Genomic DNA, 23,572 nt, shown 5'->3' with positions numbered 1-23,572 from the left:
CCATGAGCCCTGTAGTTCTGTAAATTTGTAGTTTGGAGAAACTACCCCAATAAATACACCCCCCAATAAAAAAATAAAAAAACAAAAAAACAAACAAACTGGGGGTATGTATACATATTTAAATAAATGTATTTTATCAAAATTACATTTTTATCGTTTACTCCTAAACCACCTGAAAGATAAACCGGGAGTTGTGAAAGCACCTCCATTTTGGCTCAACCGTTGCTGAAAAGATATCAAACAACATGAGAGATAAGGTGCCGTGGCTCATTATGATCTATGTAATGTAGATAGGTTGTTTATCGTTGCATACCAACAGAACTTACATCACTGTGGGTTTACGCTCGCTCACATAAGGTGTACTTAAAAGTTTACGTAGTCTCCCATAAAACCAATTTACCACAAAGGTGAAAACATAATTTAAGACAAGGGTTTACAACAACAATATGAGAAGCTATGAGCTCGGAGTCGTGCTTTATGCTAAGTAGGTTAAATGACCACAAATATCCACCAGTTAGAGATCTTTCCGGTAGTCCAGGGGAGGATCCAAAATGGCGCCAGTTGCCGCTAGCCCGCAGTAAAAGCAAGCGGTGAGTGAATGAAGTCAGCTGATCTCGCTGTCACGCTCTGCAGCAGCCAGCGTTCCTCTCTCGAACCAAGACAGTAAACGGACACTTCACAGCCACACGGTAAATATCCCGTTTTTCATTTTAACGTCGTTTTAATATTACGAAGTATATTTGGATGCGTGTGTACAGTGAAACCGTTTAGCAATCCCTATGCAGCAGAATAGTAGAGACAGCATTTTTTTCCACCCAGGCCGACAAACCAGTCTTGCTATCGTTTTCACAACACCTAATCACACACACAGCTAGCTAACCTTGTTGTTAACGTAAGGACAAAATATGGCCGAGTGGAAATTACAAACATTATTTTTTCCGGCTTTATTATTCGGATTTCAGACTCTTCCTGTTGTGGCTAAACAACTGGCTAGTTTATAGTTTCGAATATTGTGCACTCGATCAGCAGCGTTACCTGCGTCCATGGGACTTTCATTTAACATCTGCATGTCAGGATGCTTTGCAGAATCACCTCACTTACATGTAATATTACTGAGCCTGTTTTTACCCAGACAACATCTCATACAGGTCAGAAGGGACACTCGGGTTAAACTCACTACAGACTCCTCAATTGCTGTCTGATAGGCTGTTTTATCGGTGTAACATTTGGTCCCAACAGGAGGCTTGCCGTCAATTGTTGCCCACATTAGTATATTAATGCTGTGGTAAATTGTCTTTAACCTCCTAGGACCTGGCGTCCACATATGTGGACATCACATTTTGGGCTATTTAGACCAAAATACGAAATTTTGCTCTACGAGGGCCTGATATCCACTTACAAGGACATTATACAGCTACTGTTTTATCAAAATTCTAAACGAATATCCTCATATGTGGCTCTTATTTTTCTTAAAAACAAAAATAAGGTTAAAAAAAATCTGGTAATTCTTTGTTTTTACATTCATCGCGCCCCAATATGCCCAAATATCAAAGAGAAATTAAATATGCATGCCGTGTAAGAGTTCGGGTCTTAGGAGGTTAATATATGAAGTATTGCAGTCAGGTGGGAGAAAATCTCCAGAGTTTCCACATAGACAGTTATGATTTTGACTTCCCAGTTTTTCACCATGCTGGTGTTCCACTTCCTTAAAGAGACTCATCGTCTGAGGGCAGCCAGTCATGTGCCAGGATCATATGACTTAGTGTCATGTAGAATACTTTTTCCATAGCTGTTGTATCTGGAAGTTATGAAAAAGTGCTACTCTGTGGGTTTATTACATACAGAAGTTAATTATTCCAATAAATATTATTGTGCTGCTTTAAAAGAAGACATATTTGATGTTTTATGTGTAATTCTTTTGTTATTTATTGTGATGTTATTAATCAAATGGGCAGAGGCTTGCCTCTGGTACACTAACAGGTTTTCCAGGTGAGCTCCCTGGATAATACCAGTATTATCCTGTTAAAACCAGTAAATTTAGTCTGGTGTTTTTGAGCAGTGAAGCCTTCCTATGTATATCTCTCTTGCAGTTCTTGCTTTAATCAATAGGTGGAGCTGCTTTATTCCAGCACAGATGGCCAAGCAGCCTAGCGTGAGCAGGAAGATCCGTGCATCAGTAGGAAGGGCAATAAAGGACATAGATGTAGAAAGATGGAAAGAAAGGGGGGGAGCAGAAAAAGAAATCCACAATATAGGCATATTTTCTTGATGTAACTGCAAGTATTGAATATATTTAGCAGATAAAGCTGATCTTGAATGTGTGCAGAGCATCTGCAGGCAGCGCTTTGTGAGGATGGGTCTGTGTCACGACTCATGGCAGCTTGTGTTACAGCTGCATGTGGCTGAGTTGTGAGGTATAAATATAGCAGAAAAAGGAACAGCCTGATGTGGGAAAGATGCACCCTATTCTTCATATGAGAAAAAAAAAAAAAAAAAAAAGAGGATGCAGTGGGATCCCCCACTAATGTTAGCCGGATGTGCCACACTGACTGACTGTAGTAGGCCAGTGGACTGGCTGGTGAGGTGGCCTACTTCTGCCTCTGATGCTGAGACTGCAGCAACACAAGGAGCCCTGAGCAGTGATGCTGTGCATTCTTCAAGGTTTCTATGGTTATTACAGGGGGAGACAATATAGAGTAGTCAGCATAATGCCAGGAAAAAATTTAAATGAACTCATAATGAAAATATAAATTTGTCCAATTCTGGTCAAAAGTCCACATTCATATATCCATTTGCTTACCCACTCAGCCTGTACAAGTTGCCAGTTCATCACAGAGGTATTCAAATTCATTTGAATACACAGAATGTCTATGTGTTATAAGAAAAACGAAACATTTTTTTGAGAGCTGCTGTGAGTTTTTGAATCAGCACATTAAAGGTGGCTTTTGTAATTACTGCCTTTGAACTTTCAGCACCGGTGGTCACCGTTTCACTAGTAATTATGTTGAAATGTTTTCAGATGTGTGCTGGTGTTCTTTTAACTTTCAGTATTTCTTTTTACCTCCTATTTCCTCATAAGGCTTTGGTTTTACCCATCCAGCCACTCTAAACATGAACGTTTCTTTTTACGTGGTTAAATAAGAGTTCGACTGGCCTGCAAAAATACTTCCCAGCTGAATTCCCATTTACTTGCTGCTGGGCGGGCACCATGGGCACCTAAGTTTGTGAATGCAATAACTTGAAAATGAGAAGTTTCAAATTGATACTTATAAAAATAATCAAACGCGGATTATCTTTGTCCTCAGATGGTAACCGGGGTGCTCTCCCTGAGGCTGGTTCTGCTGGAGGTTTCTTCCTGTTAAAAAGGAGTTTTTCCTTCCCACTGTTGCCAAAGTGCTTGCTCATAGGGGGTCATAGGATTGTTGGGGGTTTCTCTTTATTATTGCAGAGTCTTTAGGTTACAGTATAAATTGCCTTGAGGCAACTGTTGTTGTGATTTGGTGCTATATAAGTAAAATTGAATTGAACTCTCGTAGGGGCTTTATGCTGAAAATGAACTAATTTGTCATTTTAAATTTGTCACAAAAAGGGAAGTTGTTGTCAGTAACAGCTGCTTATGTTTCTTTTCTTCCAGTCTGACTAATAAACGTGAAGATGGACATGTCCAAGCTGCCCAAGATCAGGGATGAGGAGAGGGAGAGCCAGTTTGGATACGTTCACGGAGTCTCTGGACCAGGTCGGTCACCACATACTCCTTATGAAACTCCTCTTTCATATTTAACACATTATTACCACTTTCCAGAAAAAACTGAGGAGGTGTAATGACACAAACACATTTAACCACATCTGTATTTCTCAGTCTTGGTCACAACAATAAGGTTTTGTGAGCACTATTTTATCCTACAAAGGCACAACAACTTTGCTTTTACAACAAACAGCGAAATTCATTTCAGTCAAACAAAAAGCAACCACTCTTATGATTACATCTCATCTGTGCTTCTAGTGGTGACAGCGACGGCCATGGCAGGAGCAGCCATGTATGAGCTGGTCCGTGTCGGCCACAGTGAGCTGGTGGGAGAGATTATCAGGCTGGAGGGAGACATGGCCACCATCCAGGTCTATGAAGAGACATGTATCCTTATTTTATTACGCTGCTGTTATGGGATATTATAAAAGTTGATCCTGAAACAAGAAGAAGATGTCCATATAAACAGTCAGATAGGGTTTGGTTGCAGGATTTCTCCATTTCATGCTACTCGGTCTCTTTCTTCCACCCTGGATTTGTGGTAGATTCACTAAAGTGGGTGCATCATTTGTTATGCTTCTTGCAGCAAGTTTGATAGAGCTGCAGGTGACATTGTTTAGGACAGTATTAATAACATCAGTGTAACTAAGCTACTGCTGTATTTACTATCTAATTGTCAGTATACTTCCATCCCTAACTGGTGGTAAGGATAATGATGCTCAAGCATTTCAAAGGCATCCTGTGTCTTTTACCCAGATTGTTTTGGGGTCATCACTGACCGTATTTAAGGACGTAGTCAATTAATTTGGAAAAAGCTACTGTACCCTTTACTATAAAAAATAATCTTTTATGTAACTGGATGGATTAAGTCACAGCCGTAAATTCCTAATGAGAGGGTGTGAATCTGGATATAACAGACATTCCATTTCTGTGTAGAAACCAAAACGATTTTGTATTTTTTTAAAGCAGTCTTGAGCAAGCCTTGAGTTCTCCGTGTTTTCCGAAGGTCTTTCAAAGGACAAGGACTCTTCAATCTAGTCCTTGTAACTGACTATTTTCAAAGGAATGTATTTTTGTTTGTTGACTCATTCAAGCTTAAAAAAAGGCACGTAACTGGAGGGACAAACCAGGTTTTTTTTGTTTATACATGACAGACAGCTTAGAAACGTTGTTACTAGAAGCCTGTCACAAAAACACGGCATGGCCTGAAGTGTGTCCTTAAGAAATTGGAGGAAACTGGACAAACGGAGGACAAAAACACCTAAAATCTGTTTACAGCAGATGAACAGTATCTTAAAGTCGTGTCTGTAGCTAAAACAGATTTTTGGCTAAGAGAGTTCAGGCTGTGTTGAAGAAGAAAGGTGGTCATGCCAAATATTGACTTTCGAGGTTGTAGTTTTGCCAAATACTGTTTTCCCTGCATGTTTGAAAATGTTTCAAATCTCTGCGTCCATTTCCCACTTACCAGCTAAAATATAAAGAAATGAGGGGGGGAGTTCAAGACTATTGAACACCTTGCTGCTTATAAAATAATCAAACTGGGGTTATCTTAGTCCTCAGGTGGTAACTAATTCACCCAAACCCTGATGATTTTTCTGAGCTTGAATTCAGCTGGTGTGTCTGTGGGCGATCCTGTGCTCCGCACGGGGAAACCTCTTTCAGTCGAGCTGGGTCCAGGAATCATGGGCTCGATCTTTGATGGTATCCAACGACCTCTGAAGGACATTAATGACCTCACACAAAGCATCTACATTCCCAGAGGTGTAAATATTGGAGCCCTCAACCGAGACCTCAAGTGGGATTTTTCTCCCAGCAAGAGTCTGCGGGTAGGAGTTTGTAGAGACTTCTTCTTGAAAAGTCTGAGATGTCGGGTGAATTAGATTTACTGTACATCTCTTTTCACTCTATTAGGTTGGCAGTCACATCACAGGCGGCGACATCTACGGTATGGTGTACGAGAACTCCCTCATTAAGCACAAGATCATGTTGCCTCCTAAAAACAGAGGCACCGTGACCTACGTGGCTCCGCCTGGAAACTATGATATCACTGTGAGTCTGACATGCCTTCAGCTGCGGTTGTAATTTACGAGCAGCTTGTGAGGCGTTGATTTGTGCTGATGTCGCGTGTGTTTCTGTGTCAGGATGTGGTGATGGAGCTGGAGTTTGAAGGCGTGAAGGAGAAGTTCACCATGGTGCAGGTGTGGCCTGTCAGACAAGTGCGGCCTGTCACAGAGAAGCTGCCCGCCAATCACCCGCTGCTGACCGGACAGAGAGTGCTGGATGCCCTTTTCCCGTGAGTCTCAAATTCTCCCTCAGACCTTTTACCCTTGATGATTTTTTTGTTTCAGAAAGGTCTTCCTAATCTCTTCTCTTCATGGTTTGAAGATGTGTGCAAGGAGGAACCACAGCTATCCCAGGAGCCTTTGGCTGTGGAAAGACTGTCATCTCCCAGTCCCTGTCCAAATACTCCAACAGTGATGTCATCATCTACGTAGGCTGTGGGGAGCGTGGAAATGAGATGTCAGAAGTATTGAGAGACTTCCCTGAAGTAAGTGGCAGTGTACTGGCACCCCTTTCTAAGGAAACTATTGTTCAGAGGTAACTGACAGTGTTGTTTGGGCGACAGCTGACGATGGAGGTGGATGGAAAGACGGAGAGCATCATGAAGAGAACAGCGCTGGTGGCCAACACCTCCAACATGCCCGTAGCTGCCAGAGAAGCCTCCATCTACACAGGTGACTGTTAACAGTACCCTAAAGTACTTTTTATCTCTCACCCTAACTGTGCGATCCTCTTATAATGAAGAACACTCACTCTTAAGGGATTGCTCACTCACTGTCCTCGTGTGATTCTTTTTAATTGGCTCACATGTGCTGTGCCTTCTAACTCAGTTTATTTTGGCAGGAATCACTCTGTCTGAGTACTTCAGAGACATGGGGTACAACGTGAGCATGATGGCCGACTCCACCTCTCGTTGGGCTGAGGCTCTCAGGGAGATTTCTGGACGTCTAGCTGAGATGCCTGCTGGTAAGTTTGAAGTCTCATGTGAGCAGAGCTTTTTAAAATTTTAGGGCGCAATGTTAGGGTCTAATATGGGGAAGAAAATATTCAAGGATCTCCTAATTATTGTAACACAGATTTAGCTGGTTACAGTCAGTCTTTTGAGGGTGGATTTAGTCCAATTTTCACCTAAGCTACGCAACAGCAGGAGGGGCTTGTGAGAAATGTTCAAAAGATTCATCACAATCATATCAGGTTTTCTAAAGATATACATGGGAGTAACAGGAACAGTACGCTTGCTTTATTTTCGTACATGGACCCTATTTTCACTTTTAAAAGCACAGCCATTTAAATAAAAACAACAGAGCAACTGAAACAAGCTGCCCGTTGAACAAAAGGCCTTCTCAAGCTTCTGCAGTGTATTTCTGGTTGATAGAAAAACAGCAACAATTGAAAATGTAAGTTTACTTTTGCAGCACGGTGGTGCAGTGGTTAGCACTGTTGCTTCACAACAAGAAGATTCTGGTTTGAGTCTGGCTAGGGCCCTACTGTATAGAGTTAACATGTTCTCCCATTACCTACATGGGTTCTCTGTGCGTCCTCCAGGAGTATAAAGACATGCATGCTAAATTAATTAGTAGTTATAAATTGCCCGTCGATGTGAGGTAGATGGAATACTTAACGTTTATAGAATAAAGTACCTCATGAATGTATGTATGAGTGCACTATATAAATAGCACTCCATATAGCATATATGCCATTCTCTTATCTTCATTTGACTTTATATAGATAGAACAAATATTGACCCATAAGTATGAATTAAACCATTTTGTGTTGTTTGAGGTAAAACTGCAAAAGCGACTGTATGAAAACAGCTGACAGCTTCGAATTTCATTAGAGTGGAGCTGGTGTGCTTTGGTGCTTCGGTCTTTGGTAAAATAAAAGCAGAGTGGTACTTGGCACAGCATAAAAAGCTATTTCCTGCATCTGCCCACAGACAGTGGTTATCCTGCGTATCTGGGTGCCCGACTCGCCTCCTTTTATGAGCGTGCCGGAAGAGTGAAGTGCCTGGGCAACCCAGAGAGGGAAGGCAGCGTCAGTATTGTAGGCGCGTGAGTACAGCTTTGCATCAGTAGAGGGAGACGTTACTCTGCACATCTTTTTTTTGAGAGGCAACAGAAAGTTGAATACAGCAATTTAATGAAAATGTTTGTGCTTTTTTCCAGTGTATCGCCCCCTGGTGGTGACTTCTCTGATCCTGTTACCTCAGCCACACTTGGTATTGTTCAGGTAAAGGATCACCTTCTGATCCCACGCTGACTGGATGAGCTTTATAAAATCAGATGTGCTTTATTATTTCCCCCATTTTTTCCCCTCTTAGGTGTTCTGGGGTTTGGATAAGAAGCTGGCTCAGAGGAAGCACTTCCCATCCGTCAACTGGCTCATCAGCTACAGCAAATACACCCGCGCCCTGGATGAATATTACGACAAGCACTTCCCTGAATTTGTACCTTTGCGTACCAAGGCGAAGGAGATTCTGCAGGAGGAAGAGGACCTGGCAGAGATTGTGCAGCTTGTCGGAAAGGTAATTTACCACAGAGACAAAGCCAGAAACAGATCCTAAAAAAAATTTGTTCACTGGTTCCATTTTGGCGTGTTTCAGAAATTCATTGAAGTCTTTTCACATGAATAAATTAAGGTGTCATTATCTCTGACAGGCTTCACTGGCAGAAACAGATAAAATCACACTGGAAGTGGCCAAACTGATCAAAGATGACTTCCTGCAGCAGAACGGTTACACTCCTTATGACAGGTAACATTTATAGCCTACATGACTTGAACCTTAACTGATGTTACTGGCTCAGATTTTGAAAAAAATGATGATTCACTGCTGGGTAATTTCTGTGTGGAGATCATTAGATTAATAGCAGCATATTTACTAAACGGGGCCAAAATAGTGTCCAGGTCCAAAAAATACGATGCTTTTTTCTGCGTTAAATATCATTGCAATCGCGGTATCACAGTATTAGCTGTAAATTGCATTTCATAAACATTAGTAAATCAGTTTGCACAAACAAACGGCGAAACCCAGGTTGTGCTGCTGCAAAGCAGTAAGTCTGGCCCTAGAGCTACTCTTTATAAATCATACGTTCCCCCGTTTCTTGACCTAATCTACAGTTAGCTCCTTTTTTCCCTGACTCTTTGCTGTCAATCTCCTCAGGTTCTGTCCTTTCTACAAGACAGTGGGCATTCTCTCCAACATGATAGCTTTCTATGACATGGCACGGCACGCGGTGGAAACCACAGCTCAGAGCGACAACAAAATCACCTGGGCCATAATCAGGGAGCACATGGGAGAAATCCTCTACAAGATCAGCTCGATGAAATTCAAGGTGTGTTCAGGTGTACATGCAAAAGCCACCGTATGTTTCTTCTGTTCTTCCATCATCTGTTTTTTTGGTTTTGTTTTTTTTGGTTTAGAAGTTTTTTTTTTTTTTTTTCTTCTGTGTTAGTTTTTAAGCAGCAAGATTTCAAGAAGTCAAAAGTTAACTTAGAACCTGTTTCTACCTGTTGGATTAAATAAGCCAACACAGATCGTTTTCTTTTCGAGCTTTGACACTTTATTCCTGTTTATTTCCGTGTAGGACCCGGTTAAGGATGGTGAAGCCAAGATCAAGGCCGAGTATGCACAGCTGGTGGAGGACATGCAGAACGCCTTCCGTACCTTGGAGGAATAGGCGCCCACCAGTCACAATCTTTCGAGTTTTCATCTCAGACCCCTCCACTGCAGAATCACATTCCACCTCCATGTATCCCTCAAACTATCTGTACTCAATTGTGCTCCTCTGTGAGTCACCGTGTGAGAGTGTGTGCATGTGAAATTTCATGTGGAGGGAAAAGAGAAAGATGTACTGTATTCATTATTACTCGTTGCCTCGTATCGGCACACTCTGGATCCTCTGCATGGTCATCGATCATGTGTGCGTGTATGTGAATTAGATGTGTGTATGAAACAGGGATCCCTTCACCTTGGTAATTCCTTTCTCTGTTTACATGAATCCTATGTGTTGTGTTGCTCTTCCTGAAGAGGATTGTTCAGTTGATGTATTGTAATTCACAGACCATCTGTACAGAAGAGTATTGAATATAAATTTAATGAGATCAGTCTATTTATTGCCAGCATTTTGACGTAAAGGCTTTGTTTCTTTTTGTTTTTATGGTTGTGTTTCACGCTGTGCAGTGCTGTGTACTTTGCTGTGTGAATGTGTAAGAGTCCAACGCTCTGCTGTCCAGTGCTTTCATCATGTTACTCCCAAAGAATTAAAACATGAGAAAAAAAACAGACATTGTGGTGTCGTCGCCTGTTTGACTTCATTGTTTCTGATGATACTGCTGGAGCTGTCAAACTGGTTTCCCCACATGTCACACATACTGTGTAGTCTCCTGACCTCAGGATCGATTTGCCTAACATTTTAACTACCTTAATTACTACTGGTTAAAAGCAACAGCTGAATCTTAGTGCTTGTAATCTAATATAAAATAGTCTTAATCTCATGTGAATTTAGCAGTTAAATATCAAGTTAAACACAACATAAAAATAATTTAAATAAGTAGCATAAGTTGTACCTCAAAGTCAAAAAAGTATAAAGTGTAAAAGTGAGTTCATTGTCAAGTTCAAGGTAGCAGTTTGTAATGATTTCAGCTTTGAGATATGGTGTGTTATCCTGCTGGAAGCAGCAGTAAGAAGATGGGTACACTGGTCATAATGGGATGGACACGGTCAGCAATGATACTCAGGTAGGCTGTTGTCTTAAATCATGCTCAATTGACACTAAGGGGTCAAAAGTGTGCCAAGAAAATAGCCCCCACACTATTACACCAGCAGCAGCACCCTGAATGATTGAGCCAAGGCATGATGGGATACATCCTTTCATGCTGTTTATGCTCAAGTCTGATCTTACCATCCAAATGTCACAGCGCAAATCAAGACTCATCAGACAAGGAAACTTTATTTTTTTTCAGTCTTCTATCATCCAATTTTGGTGAAAATGTAAATTGTAGCTTCAGTTTCCTGCTCTCAGCTGACAAGACCTGCACCATGTGTGGTCTTCTGCTGCTGTAACCCATCTGCTTCAAGGTTTCACACGTGTGTGCTTAGAGATGTTCTTCTGCAAACCTTGAGTGTAACAGTGGTTTTGTAAAGTTACGGTCACCTGTCTGTCACCTCAAAGCAGTCTGGCCATTTTCTTCTTGCCTTTGGCATTAATAAAACATTTTTACTTGGATATTTTCTCTTTTTAGAATATTTTCTGTAAACTAGAGAGAGTTGGGCTGGAAAATCAGCAGTTTCTGAAATAGTCAGACCAAAAGGACTGCCACGTTTACAGTCACGTAAATAACCTTGCTTCTCTATTCTGATACTCAGATCATCCTGGGCATATCTACATGTGTAAATATATTACGCTGCTGCCTTGTGATTGGCTGAGGAACAGTAAACAGGTATATATGAAATACTTAAAAAAAAATCACAATGCGCTACTCAGTCAAATGGCTATAATTGAAATCAACCTTTCATCTGGAGGATTACTAAAATAAAAGGAGGGAGGGGCCTTTTTTGAAGATTTAAGTAATTGAGTGAAGCCCAATGAGCGTCACCACCAATGAGATGACAACTCCCTTAAGGAATGCTCCCTGGGCCGGATAAGATGCACCTGCAGGAAGGCGTGCCAAGAGCACTTTAAACTCGGGAGAGCCTCGGAGTTGTGTGGGACAAACGGCTGCGTTTTTATTTATTTTAACCTCGGTCACGCATAGCAGAAATCCTGGGTCCACTACGTGACAGGTAAGTGCGCTCATTAGAGAGCACGTGGAGATGTAAACATAAGCTTGATAACAGAGTATCTGATCTTTGATAGTCTTTTATCAACTTGAGCTGTTTGACTTGGCTGCACATCAGCTGATAGCTCCCATCTCTCATCTCTATCTCGGCGAACGGGAAAAGGGGGAGGCTGCTTTAAAGTCCTGACTTTTTTTCTGCTGTCAACTTTTAACTTGTGGCCACAAAACCTGCCCTTTTACCGAAGGTAAGCTCGTGGTAAGCTTTCCAGTTTACCACGAGATCGTGCAGGTTTCTGTTCAGTGGCATGCCTGCACATCCTCACTAAGCTCTCTAGTCAAACCAGTTCCGTTGAAGCGATAATGACCTCCCCAGCGGACCTGATGTTTGTTGACATTTTGCAGGTTATTAGAGTTCAACCCTCCAAAAAGAGCTTTCCGCCTCGTCCTGACACCCGCTAATCAAAGTTTAAAGCGATAACGCTAAAGCACGAATGGTTTAAACATAGCATATTACAGCATAGCCAAATGTATAAACCCACATATATCAATGCACTTTTGCTTCTAAGCAGCGCAGCAGAGCAGATGGACCAGGTATCCAACCGGTCAGGAGTGGGCAGTGATGACATCACAGATGATACCTCACTGCCGGACCTGAGGTGGAGCTCAGATGAAGATGTAAGGAAAAAATACAACTAACATAAAGCTGCTGCTGCTCTCATCAGTGCCATAAACTGTGAAATGGAAAATCTTTCACTGCCCCCTTGTGGGAGGCCATGTTTCCTCCCAGCACAAAGGTGTGATTGCTGTTTCCTCCCTGAGGCTCATAAATCTGCTCATCATCTGGAGATGTTCTTTATTTTATCATGCCTGTCTACACATGTTAATCTCGGTTTTACAGATCTCATCGTTTTGTTGTTTCTTTCGCAAATTCTTGCTCTGCATTAAAGTCCTCGTGTCATTAATGTGAACTGTTCCTCTGTCAGAGCTCTGACGTTCAGACACAGTGCCTCGCGGCACCTCAGCCTCCTGTGCCAACCTACAAACAGAGGCTCGAGGAGTTTAAGAAGCTGTTCAAAGAGCTGCCTGAAACAGAGAGACTCCTAGTGGGTGAGTTGAAAAGGCTACCATTGTTGGGTCTTTCATTGTGTACATCAGTTCCATTCTTTATATCCAAATGCATCATAATATTTATTTTATTTGTGTCATGACATTCAATTCTCTATGGGCGTCTTTGCATCATTAAATTTCTGTAAACAGTGCACATCATTTATTATGTTAGAGCTGCTCAGGAACCTCCAGTCACATAAACAATGATCATTTCTCGAGCTTTTAGCAACAGCCAGAAACCCACAGTTGTAACAATTTAATGAGCACTGCATTTCAGCACCAGTTTGTTTGTATAAGTTCAATATTTTAAATGATAAAAAGGATCTGCTCACAAAAAGGTTTCTCTGTGAAAATGCTCATCTTTATTCCAAATGCAGTTGAAACCTAAAAACGGCAAACACAGGTCAGAGACATTTATTTATATGCATGGCGTGTCTGCTTCAGCGCTCTTCTGTGTTTTTCCTCAGATTATCCGTGTGCCCTCCAGCGGGATATACTTCTACAGGGACGCATTTACCTCTCAGTGAACTGGGTCTGTTTCTACAGCAATGTGTTTCGTGGAACAAAGGTAATAACACTGAAGAGAAGGATGGAGAGCAGCAGGACGAGGGTGTAAACTATTTGCTGGCGTTTTCTTAAGTTGCAGTGTGTTTGACCTCTCAGTATCACTGTACCCAAGAGGTTAAACTCACTGATGATAGATATGTGGAGAAAATCCCAGCAGATAAGCAGTTTCTGACACTGTGACCAGTCCATCTGGAATAAACAACCAAAGTCATTTGTATCACCTTTCTCCCCCACTCACCTGACTGGAATTTCAGTAGATATGCTTAAATCTACTGTTGCTGCTATGTGATTTGCTGATTAGATATTTGCATTGGTGAACAGATGACACTGATGTTTGTTCTTCAAGCATTCACATTAACCTTTCACTATTATTATTATTATTTTCAAATAGATCACTCTGACACTTAAAAACATCACAAATATGACGAGAGAGAAAACTGCTCGATTCATTCCCAACGCCATCCAGATCTGCACGAGTACAGACAAGGTACCAAACTGCAATCATTCAGAGCTGGTTTAACATATGAAAAACACACATTTGCTTATATTCGGTTTCTCTCTTTGTATTTTCGCTCGCAGTTCTTCTTCACTTCCTTCTCAGCAAGAGAGAAAAGCTACCGGGAATTTTCTCGCATGTGGGAAAACACGCTGCTGGGTAAGGTAAGGCCCTGCTTCACCCACCTGTTGTTACCTGCAACAGCGCATTGTCCCAATCGGTACAGTACTCATGTCTATGTCCAACACTAGTTCATGATTTATAGTCATTTCCAAAAGCACTGCTGTGCGCAACTCCTCCAAAAACACCAGTGGTCCTGTGACTTTATGGAGCATTTATCTAATCAGTTCAGAGTACATATCATGCTCCACTACCCCAGCCACAAACGGTCTTCCTTTGAGGTAATCAGTCTTGTTTAGTTATTGCGTGTAGGGTTAACCATCTGCACACAGCACCGGTGTTTGTTCACGAGTCTAGCAGACACAAGGGTTTTTATTTTATTTACATGTGTTAACCTGCATGTAAATGAGGGATGTACTTTTAAAATAAACCCACTGGAAGTCAGCTTTCACCTTTTACCCACTTCCTGTGTTCCTGTGTAGTAAAGGTAAACAAATAAGAATAAACAAGAACAGTTTTATTTGTATTGTCCGGATTTTTTTTTTTTTCATAGTAAAATGAACGATATCTCACTTGTGTTAAACCTGGACATGCAAAGTCATAACGTTTTTTTGTTTGTTTGTTTTAATTGAAACTATTGTCGTCATATCTATTTTTTTTTCCTTTTCCTGAAAGTGATCAAATTAATTCAAATGTGAGATGAATGCGGAAAATTCCACTCAGGTTAAGGCAGTAGCTTTGTTTTGGGTATTGAGACTAAAATAACCAGCATGGTTATCATAGGGTTTAAGATGAGAACCATTCAAGGCTCTTTGGTATCGGCACTGATTAATTTGTTAATCGCTGAACTTTGGACTCTCCCGTCATCGGTCTTTAGCCTCTGCCTTGGCACTATGGCAGCCTCTTCTCGTGGGTGTGGGTCTCCTGGGATCTGCAGCGCAAACACCTGAATATAAAAGTTCATTGACCTCTGCAGGTGTGGCCAGGACGGCTGATTTGCATTGACGACTGGCCTCCAGTCGCACTTGACGCTTCGCTGGTGTTGAAGTTGAAACTGTCAGAGGGTTTACTCTAACAAAAATAAAGAAGCTTCCTGTGGCTGTTTCACGAATAAGAGAACGGGAGGTACAAAAAGCTTTCTATTTACCTTTTTTCACTGGAGCAAATCTGGGCGGCGCGTCTTGGACTCGCTTGAGTTGTCTACTTCCTGAATGTGGGTGCGCTGTGCGTCCAGGTCACTGATCACTGCCTGGGAGCCAGTAAACGCTCGCAGCTGTGGGATTGTTGTCCTTTAACGCGTAAGTAAAACCTGCGTGTACGGATCTCAAACGTTTTTGTGGGTTTCACGTGAAACAATAATTCGTTCTCATTCGACAAAAACGCGTAAATTTCCAGTGGAATAAACGGGTCTACAATAATCTCGTTCATCTATTTTGAAGTGAAGATCTTGTTTGTGTAACACTGTTTTGTGTCTAAAAACTGAAGGTCCCGCTTATTAACACTGTATGGAAGCTTTTGAACCTTTGTCTGCCAAGGGTTAATGCCAAAGTGTAAGATGAGTATCTATGCAGGTCAGAGAGATAAGGTCAGCCAGTTTGTCGCCCATGGTGACAATACAGCAGGTTTGCTTGATCAGTTTGGGAGTTTTTTCTTCCTTTGTGTGTCTGTGTGCTTATCTCCTAGGTAAAGACCTCACGTGTCATTCATTTCAAGCAAAACGTCATGGTTGACTTGCCTTTTCCCATCTCTTTCAGTCTCTGACCAGCCACGAGTTATGGCAGACGGTTAGGCAGCATTATGGTTTTGATCTTGGCTTAAGCTATGAAGAGATGGATAGCTCACCAATAATAGCAGAATCAAACATGCAGACCAGGTAAACGCACCTACACCTCCATCTCCAGCCACACGCACCGCATGACATGTTTAGAATCTGATGTCGCCCATTTGTTTGCTTGCAGCCTGACAGCCAGGCCTGGCGGAGATGACGGTCCAGGGAGACTAGAGCGGCCCCCTTTCCTCCGCATCCCTGAAGTGGAAAATGGACCCTTGGACACCTCCACACCTCAAGGGGAAGAAATGCCTTCCCCTATTGGCTCACAGAGCTCTTCCAACTTGGTATTTAAGCAATCACGTTTTTAATACTGCAACTGTATATCCATCTTTTTTTTTTTGCAAGAATTATGACAAAACTAGCCATAATTGCACCTCAGATCCAATTATGGTAACAGACCTCAAAGGAAAACAAAAATACGAAAAACTTGTCTTCTTGCAGGAGGACTTTCGTAACACCCCATCCCAAAGGCGCAGTCCGGCTCCCCAACTGGACCGCCTCGTCCCGGAGCGCGTCTCCAAGCGCTCCTCCCTTTCTCTTGACCTTAACGCCAACGAAAACGGCATGTCTGAGGAAAGCGGCTCGGAAAGCGAAGAAGAAGGTGACAAGATGCCGCTCAGGGCCTGGTGCATGCTTAAAAGGTGTGGTTTTGTTTTTTGTGGTTTAATATCTTTCTTCCTCTTTTCTCTCCTCAGTGGAGGACCGCGTTGGTCTGTCTCAGGTGTCCGGTCGACAGTATTTGAACCGGGTTTTCCACATCGGTGCAAAACATATGTTTGGAATTCTCTTCACCGACTCCACCTTCATGCGCAGGTTTATGGATGCCCGGAAGATAACCAGTAAGGCTTTTTATTTAAAAAAAAAAAAAAAAAGAGAAAAGTTTTCATTCAGATCTAGCAAATAAAAGCTCTTGTGTGCACAGTATTCAAGGTTGCCTTTTGTGTTCTCAGATATCACCTCTACTGCCTGGCAAAAAGACTCTTCTGGTAACATGAAGCGGAGTCTGAACTACACAATAACCATCAACAACCCTCTGATTGGGAAGTTCTCCACTGCTACGGAGTACCAGGTGTGTTTACATCAGCATGAATGACGCTTTCCAGCTCAAATTGATTAATTTATATGTTAATGTTGTTTGAACTACGCCTGGCTGCTTATTTGTACTTTATTATCTGTCAGACGCTGTACAAAGAATCTAGGGATGGTCAATATTACCTCATAAACTCGGAGGTGTACACACATGACGTTCCCTATCATGACTACTTCTACACTCAAACCCGCTACTACATCATGAGTAACTCTAAAAGGAAATGTCGACTAAGGTAAAGTGTCAACTTTTTTTCTGGGTCTGGTTTATTTGGCACTACACTTAGACAAAGCTAGGTGTACTTCATATTAAACTGTACAAAACTAGCAATTTTAACATTTATTAAGTGGTAAACGCACAGTTATATCCTAATTAGATACTGCGCCATGTAAAAACCTTCACCCACCTTTCATGTCTTTATATTATGAGTCAGTATCTCTACAGACTTTATACTCTACCTGATTGCATTTTTTTAGTCACTTAACAAAGACCTATAATTTCTTCAAGCTTGGGGGGGGGGGGGGGGCTGGGCTAACTCAGTGGATGAACCAGTGTTGTCTGCACATAACCATTTTACATTTAGGCACGGAGTAGTGCAGTGGTTAGGATGGTCACCTCACAGGGTTCTGGATTCTCCAGTTTCGTCCCAGAACATTAATGGTGTTAACTGGTGGTTAACTGTGGATGTGAGCATTAAAGGTCGTCCCTCTCTGTGTTAGTCCTGCATTACATTTGCAACTTGCTAAGATGTGATTTTGTGACTCCTTGGCAGGTGCTCAAATGTGATTGTTTGTTTTTTTATTTTATTTGTTTTTTGGCTCATTCTTCTACAGTCTTTAAATCCTGGAGGTTGTGTTGGCCTCATCTATGAACTCTGACCTCCTAGTCCTTTCCGTAGATCTTTCAATTGAATTCAGGTCAGGTGATTGGCCGGGCCATTCTAGCAGCTGTATTTTCTTTCTCTGAAACCAACCTAGTTTCCCTGGCAGTGTGTTTGGATCTGTCTCATTTCATCGTCTTCATCCTGCTAGATGGCAGCAGATCTTACTCAAGAATGTCTTTGCACATTTTTCTGTTCATCCTTCCTTTTTAATTATATGAAGCGTGCCAGTGCCACATGCTGGAAAAACAGCCCCACACCATGATGTTCCCACTTCCAAACTTCACTGCTAGTTTTGGGGTGATATGGAGTGCCTTTTGAACTCCAAACATGGCGTGTATTGTGCCATCCAAAGAGTTCAGATTTGGTCTCTTCTGAACACGCCATTATCTCCCAGTATTTCACGGGTTTGTCTAAATACTGGTTCCTGATTTGAGCACCGGGTCGAGCAAGCAAGGCTAATGCAGAGGCTTTGTTTAATTTGATGCAAAGTATATCTTCATCACACATTATTTGTGTAGTTAACCATGTTATCAGTGAGTCTGACTTTTACTTTTATTCTCCTTAACTGGATTTTACTCTGTCACATTATCAGGGTGTATACCGATGTAAAGTACAAGAAGCAGCCATGGGGCCTCGTGAAGTCCTTTATTACCAAAAACTCCTGGAGTGGCATAGAAGAGAATTTCCGGCATCTGGGTGAGTAGACGGCTTCATCTCCACGCTGTGGAGGGAGAAGAGGGCACTTGCCTGTCTCCTTTCTTCAGCCTGTGATTTTCTTTTCCCTGATCTGATATGAACGAAGGCTCCAACACGCACCATCTAAAGAAACTGATGAGAAACAAAGTCGCAGACATCTATCAGTCTGGAAACTATTATAAAGGCATTTCTAAGGCCTTGGGACTCCAGTGGACCACCCTTACCCACTAATAGAGAAAACTTGGACCAGTGGTGAACCTTCACAGGAGGGGCTGGCCTACCAAAGTTAATTAGATAACTTAAATCGGAGGCCTTTTTTTTGCACCACGGACCGGTTTATGTCCGACAATATTTTTGCAGACCGGCTTTTAAGGTGTCGTGGATAAATACAACAAAATAAGACCAGTACTGGTTCCAAAAAAGATTTATTTATAACACACGGAGAAAAAAGACCCAGGGAAACAGAGTTAATGATAAAAACTATTTAAAAAAAAAAAAAAAAAAAAAAAAAAAGACAATTTAACTGACTTAAATTGACAACTCATCCAAGTCACACAAGAACCTGTAATATCATGTAAAAGAACAGCAGGCCTCACTCGTTTCAGTTAAGGTTAAGAGTTTATGATTTAACAATAAGGAGACTGGGGGCAGAATGGCATACATGAACGGCGTTCCAAGAAGAAAACCACTGCTGACCACAAATGACACATACGCACATCTCATACCTGCCAAAAAACATTTGGGAAAATACAGTGTTGAGATGTTTTGGCATGACCATAAACGGACCAGGCCGTTCATGCTGATTACTTTTGCTTTTGCTGAGTTAACCCACCTGTTTCCTTTTATTTATATATATTTTTTGGTTTTGCCCTGTGATTACACAACACAGAAGCAGAACTGCTGGAGGAGGAAGCAGAGATGAACCAAGGAGGTGGAGAGGCGGGGAAGATGGGTGGGCTTCGCAGGAGGAGGCGGACTTACAGCCGGACTCTGGCAGAGCATTCAAAGCCCAAAAAGCAGTATAGGCACGACGCTGAGCAGCACAGAGAAGGCAACATGGGTACTGACGCCTTTTTAATAATGAAACTACAGTTTATGAAAATGGGGTGGTGGGATCATTATAACTGTGCTTGGCTTTGAATTAAACACTTAAAGTTGATATTTTCATTGTAATGGCCTAAACTGGATTCAAGTAATCCTTAATGTGGGCTTAGACATTTAATACACTTTTTACTGTACACTTTGAATAGGAAAGACTCAAACCTGTTATAACTGTGTCATCTTAAGTAGAGTTATGGTACAATCTTTTGACACGCTCAGAGAACAGCAACTTTTATACCTCAAGCAAAAAACTGCTTGTCATTAAGAGGAAATGTCTTGACAAATGCGACATGCTCTGAGTGCAATATTATCCTCATAGGACTGCTAGTCAAAAACTGTTGTGTTGATGTTTGCTGCTGTATTTCAGGCCCTGTAGATATGAAAGGTCCGTATCGATGGAATGTCACAACGATAGTGGCTGGGATGAGTGTGGTGTAAGTTACCACACACACACACAGAAAGATAACTGTTTGTTTTGACTTACAAAAAAAAAAGTTTTAGTCACTTCCGCCTGCCTGCTCTGTTGGTCAGATTACTCAATACCTTCTGCCTTTTTTACAGTCTGCTGATCCTGACAATGCTGAATCTAGGCTTGTTTTTTAAGCTGTGGGCCATGGAGGATGTGGCCCAGCGCATGTATCTGACTACAAAGCATCGCCTGAGGGAGAGGAGCGAGGCCAGGTCAGTTGACTTCCCACTGCTTCTTTGTGACCTGCGTATAACCGAGGACTGTTCATAGATGGTACCTGTAATAGCTGTTGCCACAAGCTCTCAGAAAGCAGAAGTCTTAGTGTGGGTGGACGAGAGGAAGGGGTTCGTCTTCCTCCAGTTTTGTCTGGCCGTTTAAGCAACCCACATACAGCACAAGAGAGCTCTTGTTTTAATGACTCAGTGTTCAAACTGTCTGCTTCTGTGAATTTTTGGTGTTATGTAAGTGACATCAGTGGCCTTCTTTCACATTCTTCACTTCGTTTCCGTTTCTGGTTCTTCTGTAGCAAAAATACCTTACACATGAGAATGAATTCCTCCTTTTGTTATTTAACAGCTTAGCTGCTGAGTATGGATCCAAACTGGGAGCAGCGTTGAGGTCTCCAGAGGAGCTGCGCTTACTCAAAAATGTACTTCAGGACTCCATTAACCTCTTAGAACAGGTAGGTTGTTTAAAAGACCAGTTCATCACAAAATCAAATGTAAATATTTTTCCTTTGTTTAGATTTGTTCTGTTTTGGTTTGATTTGCTCATTTTTGCATATTACGAAGGCCTTTTTTCCTGTCAGTGACTTACTCAAAATCCTGAGTGACAAGACTGAACTGCACATTTAACAGCTGACATTTATATAGTTCAATGAGTTTCTGTTGTGATGGGGTCTGTTTTAAATTGCAAAGCATGTGCTTGTGTTAAAGTGCAGAGCATCGTGGCATTGGCACGAGTAAGGAAAGAAAGGAATTATCTGTTTCTTAGTGTTGTCTTTCAGCCTGACTGCAGTTCTCCCGTATCTTTGCAAACAATACGGCACCAAAATCCTGAAAAATGGCAGACTGACATTTGGATTCATGTTTACTAAACATATGCTTTTTTTTTTTTTAAATTTGTGAGAACTTCAAACATTTAAATAGCTATATATAGTGGTGGAGTTGAGATAAGAGTAATTAATTATGGCCATCTGTGAAGGCACCAATATTGCTAAATGAGCAGGATAAGCAAACCACTTTCTGCAGATATTCTAGCAGAGAGACTGCAGCTCTTTGCCTGCTCTCACTCCAGACGTCGAAAATATGTGGAGCATTATAAAATTAAAGAATCTGACAAGGATGGCCTGATCTCTTGAACATATCTTGTCCTGTATTAAGAAATGTAAATAAATGTTGTCTTTGTTCCTTCCATTAAATGCAGACTTACACAATATAGAACAGTTTTAATATCATGGCACTCTTGTGATTTACACAGCTTTTTAGAGTGATTCACATTTAGGCTCCATAAACCTAAAGAGTTGGAAGAAATATGAACACATCTGTTTTTTGTTTTTTTTTTATTTGTTTTTTTGGGTTTTTTTGGGGGGGGGGCAGGCAGTCTGTTATGTTAGCTCAAAGGCTAACACAGGTGTTCATCTGGTCTTGTACGTGTTCTCCTTGCAGCTTCGTACTTCACTGGTGATGCTGCAACAGAATTTTGCAACAGCCAATCACACTGCAGCGCAGCAGTGACGCAGCCACGCCTGGTGACTACAAAGCACCTGTCCCTGTGGGTAAAACGACACTGAAGCACTGAACTGTCTCAGAGGATACCTCTGCTATCCACAGATGTTGCCATGTGGGCATCCCCAGGCACATGCCGTGTTTTCTTCGTGGTTATGCATCCCGAAGCCTGTGGTGAGGTATCAGGTGCCAGGATGTTGTTTGTTTTCTAAGCTGCGGACTGACTGCTGGGAGGAGGATTATGTTTCACCAGTCTGGTTTAGATTTCTGCAGAGGACCACTCAGCTCCCGCAGCTTCCATGGTTATTTTAATGAGCCTTGTGCCACATGAACTGTTGTGAATACTTTAGTTTTATTTTTGGGATGTGAGTCAATATTATTTAAGCTTTTTGCACACATTTACGTTTTTGCACGAGTCTTATGAGTAAGGCTGACTTACGCTCCTCTCCCCAATAAATCCCGCTAATCAGTGACTCAGACTTGAAGGATCATCTACACACTGTGGTCTCGAATCATCTTGTACATGTATACTTCAGTTATTCTGGCCTGCTGATATTTCAATGATTACACTGTGGTTCTCTCCTGGACCTTAAATGAAGCAGACCAGAACTGATCCTCATCACCTGTTCAGGTATAATCAGGGTTGTTGTTGTTTTTTTTTTTTTTTTTGTTTTTTTTTCCCCTCTCCTCTGCACTGATCCAAATTTAGAGAACTGTACGATTTTTTGTAGTTTAAAATGCTTTTGATGAGGTGATCTTTCAGCGAAGGTGTTGGCTCGGACTATCTCAGTACTGTGAACTCACTCTGTCAACACTAGAGGAAAGCTTGTTCTATTTTATTTTATTTTTTTAATTCTTAAGGTTTACACATGTCATTCTTGAATTTGAAGACTCTCATTTTCCTGTACGTATAAATCAATTTCGTTGAATTTGACTGTGTTTGGTCCTGATTGTTGTCGCTGTCTTGTCATTGATCATTTTAATAAATATTACTTTTGCCAGAAGTTTTGACTTTTCCTGGAAACCTTTAAAATATAAATAGTGTTTATATTTAAACTCTTAATGACGATTTTTCTAAATAATGTCTCAGTGTAAATAATGAGCTTAATTTCCAAGTTTGGTGCTTTCTCTTGTTGTGCCAGTGGAACAAACGGTTTCACCAGTGATTGATTTGGAACCTGGTATAAGGCTGATCTGTGTTGGCACAAAGTGATATTTATCTTTGGAAGAATCTGACTTAACTAAGACAGAACTGCCATATAGACTTTTTTTCTTTAAAAAACCCCCCAAACAAACAAAACCAAAACACACACAGATTGTGTTGGTAGGAGCTGCATAGATGCTCTGCTGGGGGAAGCAAAAGATTAAATGGGACTAAAGCCAAATGTGTCTCCATTATTTTGTCACAGGCGAAACATAATATGATCGAGAGTGTTTAATTATTGACCACAAGTCTGTCCTAATTCATCCTCAAAGGAAATTCTATTTCCTCTGTAGTATTCACTTACAGTAGTGATAGCGGGGACTAAACTGCAAGGAGACTCATTTATATTGCATATGGCAGGATTGCTGTTATCCTTATATGAGCATTAATAGTCAATTTGTAGTATTAAGTTATAGGAAAAAGAAATTACTACTTGAATGTTTCCATTTGCATGTTTGAATTCAGAATTTTATACCTGATGGCTTTCCTGAGGCATGCTAAAGAGATCAGTATATAAAACATTTATGTAAAAGCACAAATAGAACCCCACCAAACAAACATACAAATAAAAGCATTATTTGATGTTAAATTAGTTTTCTCTTTAAGTATTCAAAAAGCAGACTATGGACAGCGTGCATTGTTTTGGTTATATATTTCTGATATGACAATGAGCCATGATGCAATATGATACGTACACAGA

At 41.3% G+C, this 23,572-nt stretch overlaps 2 protein-coding genes across 3 annotated transcripts; both read left to right on the top strand.

Moving 5' to 3' along the window:
- Positions 1–529: 529 nt before the first annotated feature.
- Positions 530–10,090, top strand: atp6v1ab (ATPase H+ transporting V1 subunit Ab). The gene is made up of 15 exons (XM_085287138.1): positions 530–689; positions 3,635–3,736; positions 4,004–4,132; positions 5,357–5,571; positions 5,657–5,794; positions 5,887–6,038; positions 6,131–6,293; positions 6,372–6,480; positions 6,650–6,772; positions 7,743–7,857; positions 7,972–8,035; positions 8,127–8,330; positions 8,464–8,558; positions 8,967–9,138; positions 9,391–10,090. Exons 2-15 carry the CDS (start codon positions 3,655–3,657, stop codon positions 9,481–9,483), a joined length of 1,854 nt encoding a protein of 617 aa, XP_085143264.1. The 5' UTR covers positions 530–689; positions 3,635–3,654; the 3' UTR covers positions 9,484–10,090.
- A 1,355-nt stretch (positions 10,091–11,445) lies between these two features.
- Positions 11,446–22,754, top strand: gramd1c (GRAM domain containing 1c). Of its 2 annotated transcripts, none has more exons than XM_085287129.1 (18): positions 11,446–11,588; positions 12,154–12,259; positions 12,568–12,691; positions 13,159–13,259; positions 13,650–13,745; positions 13,838–13,918; positions 15,629–15,747; positions 15,833–15,989; positions 16,147–16,306; positions 16,401–16,544; positions 16,656–16,774; positions 16,885–17,027; positions 18,268–18,371; positions 19,261–19,431; positions 19,840–19,906; positions 20,034–20,153; positions 20,518–20,623; positions 21,609–22,753. In XM_085287129.1, the coding sequence occupies exons 2-18, from the start codon at positions 12,167–12,169 to the stop codon at positions 21,675–21,677; spliced, it is 1,974 nt and encodes a 657-aa protein (XP_085143255.1). In that variant the 5' UTR covers positions 11,446–11,588; positions 12,154–12,166; the 3' UTR covers positions 21,678–22,753. The 2 variants fall into 2 exon arrangements, with proteins under 2 accessions (XP_085143255.1, XP_085143256.1); XM_085287130.1 differs by having other exon boundaries at positions 11,453–11,588; positions 12,151–12,259; positions 21,609–22,754.
- Positions 22,755–23,572: the final 818 nt, after the last annotated feature.

The sequence above is a fragment of the Mchenga conophoros genome, linkage group LG9 (genome assembly GCF_057382185.1).
Source record: "Mchenga conophoros isolate Kocher_MC1m ecotype Shallow Benthic linkage group LG9, M_conophoros_male_GT1.1, whole genome shotgun sequence".
Classification (NCBI taxonomy): domain Eukaryota; kingdom Metazoa; phylum Chordata; class Actinopteri; order Cichliformes; family Cichlidae; genus Mchenga; species Mchenga conophoros.
This window is presented reverse-complemented; position numbering and strand designations above follow the sequence as displayed.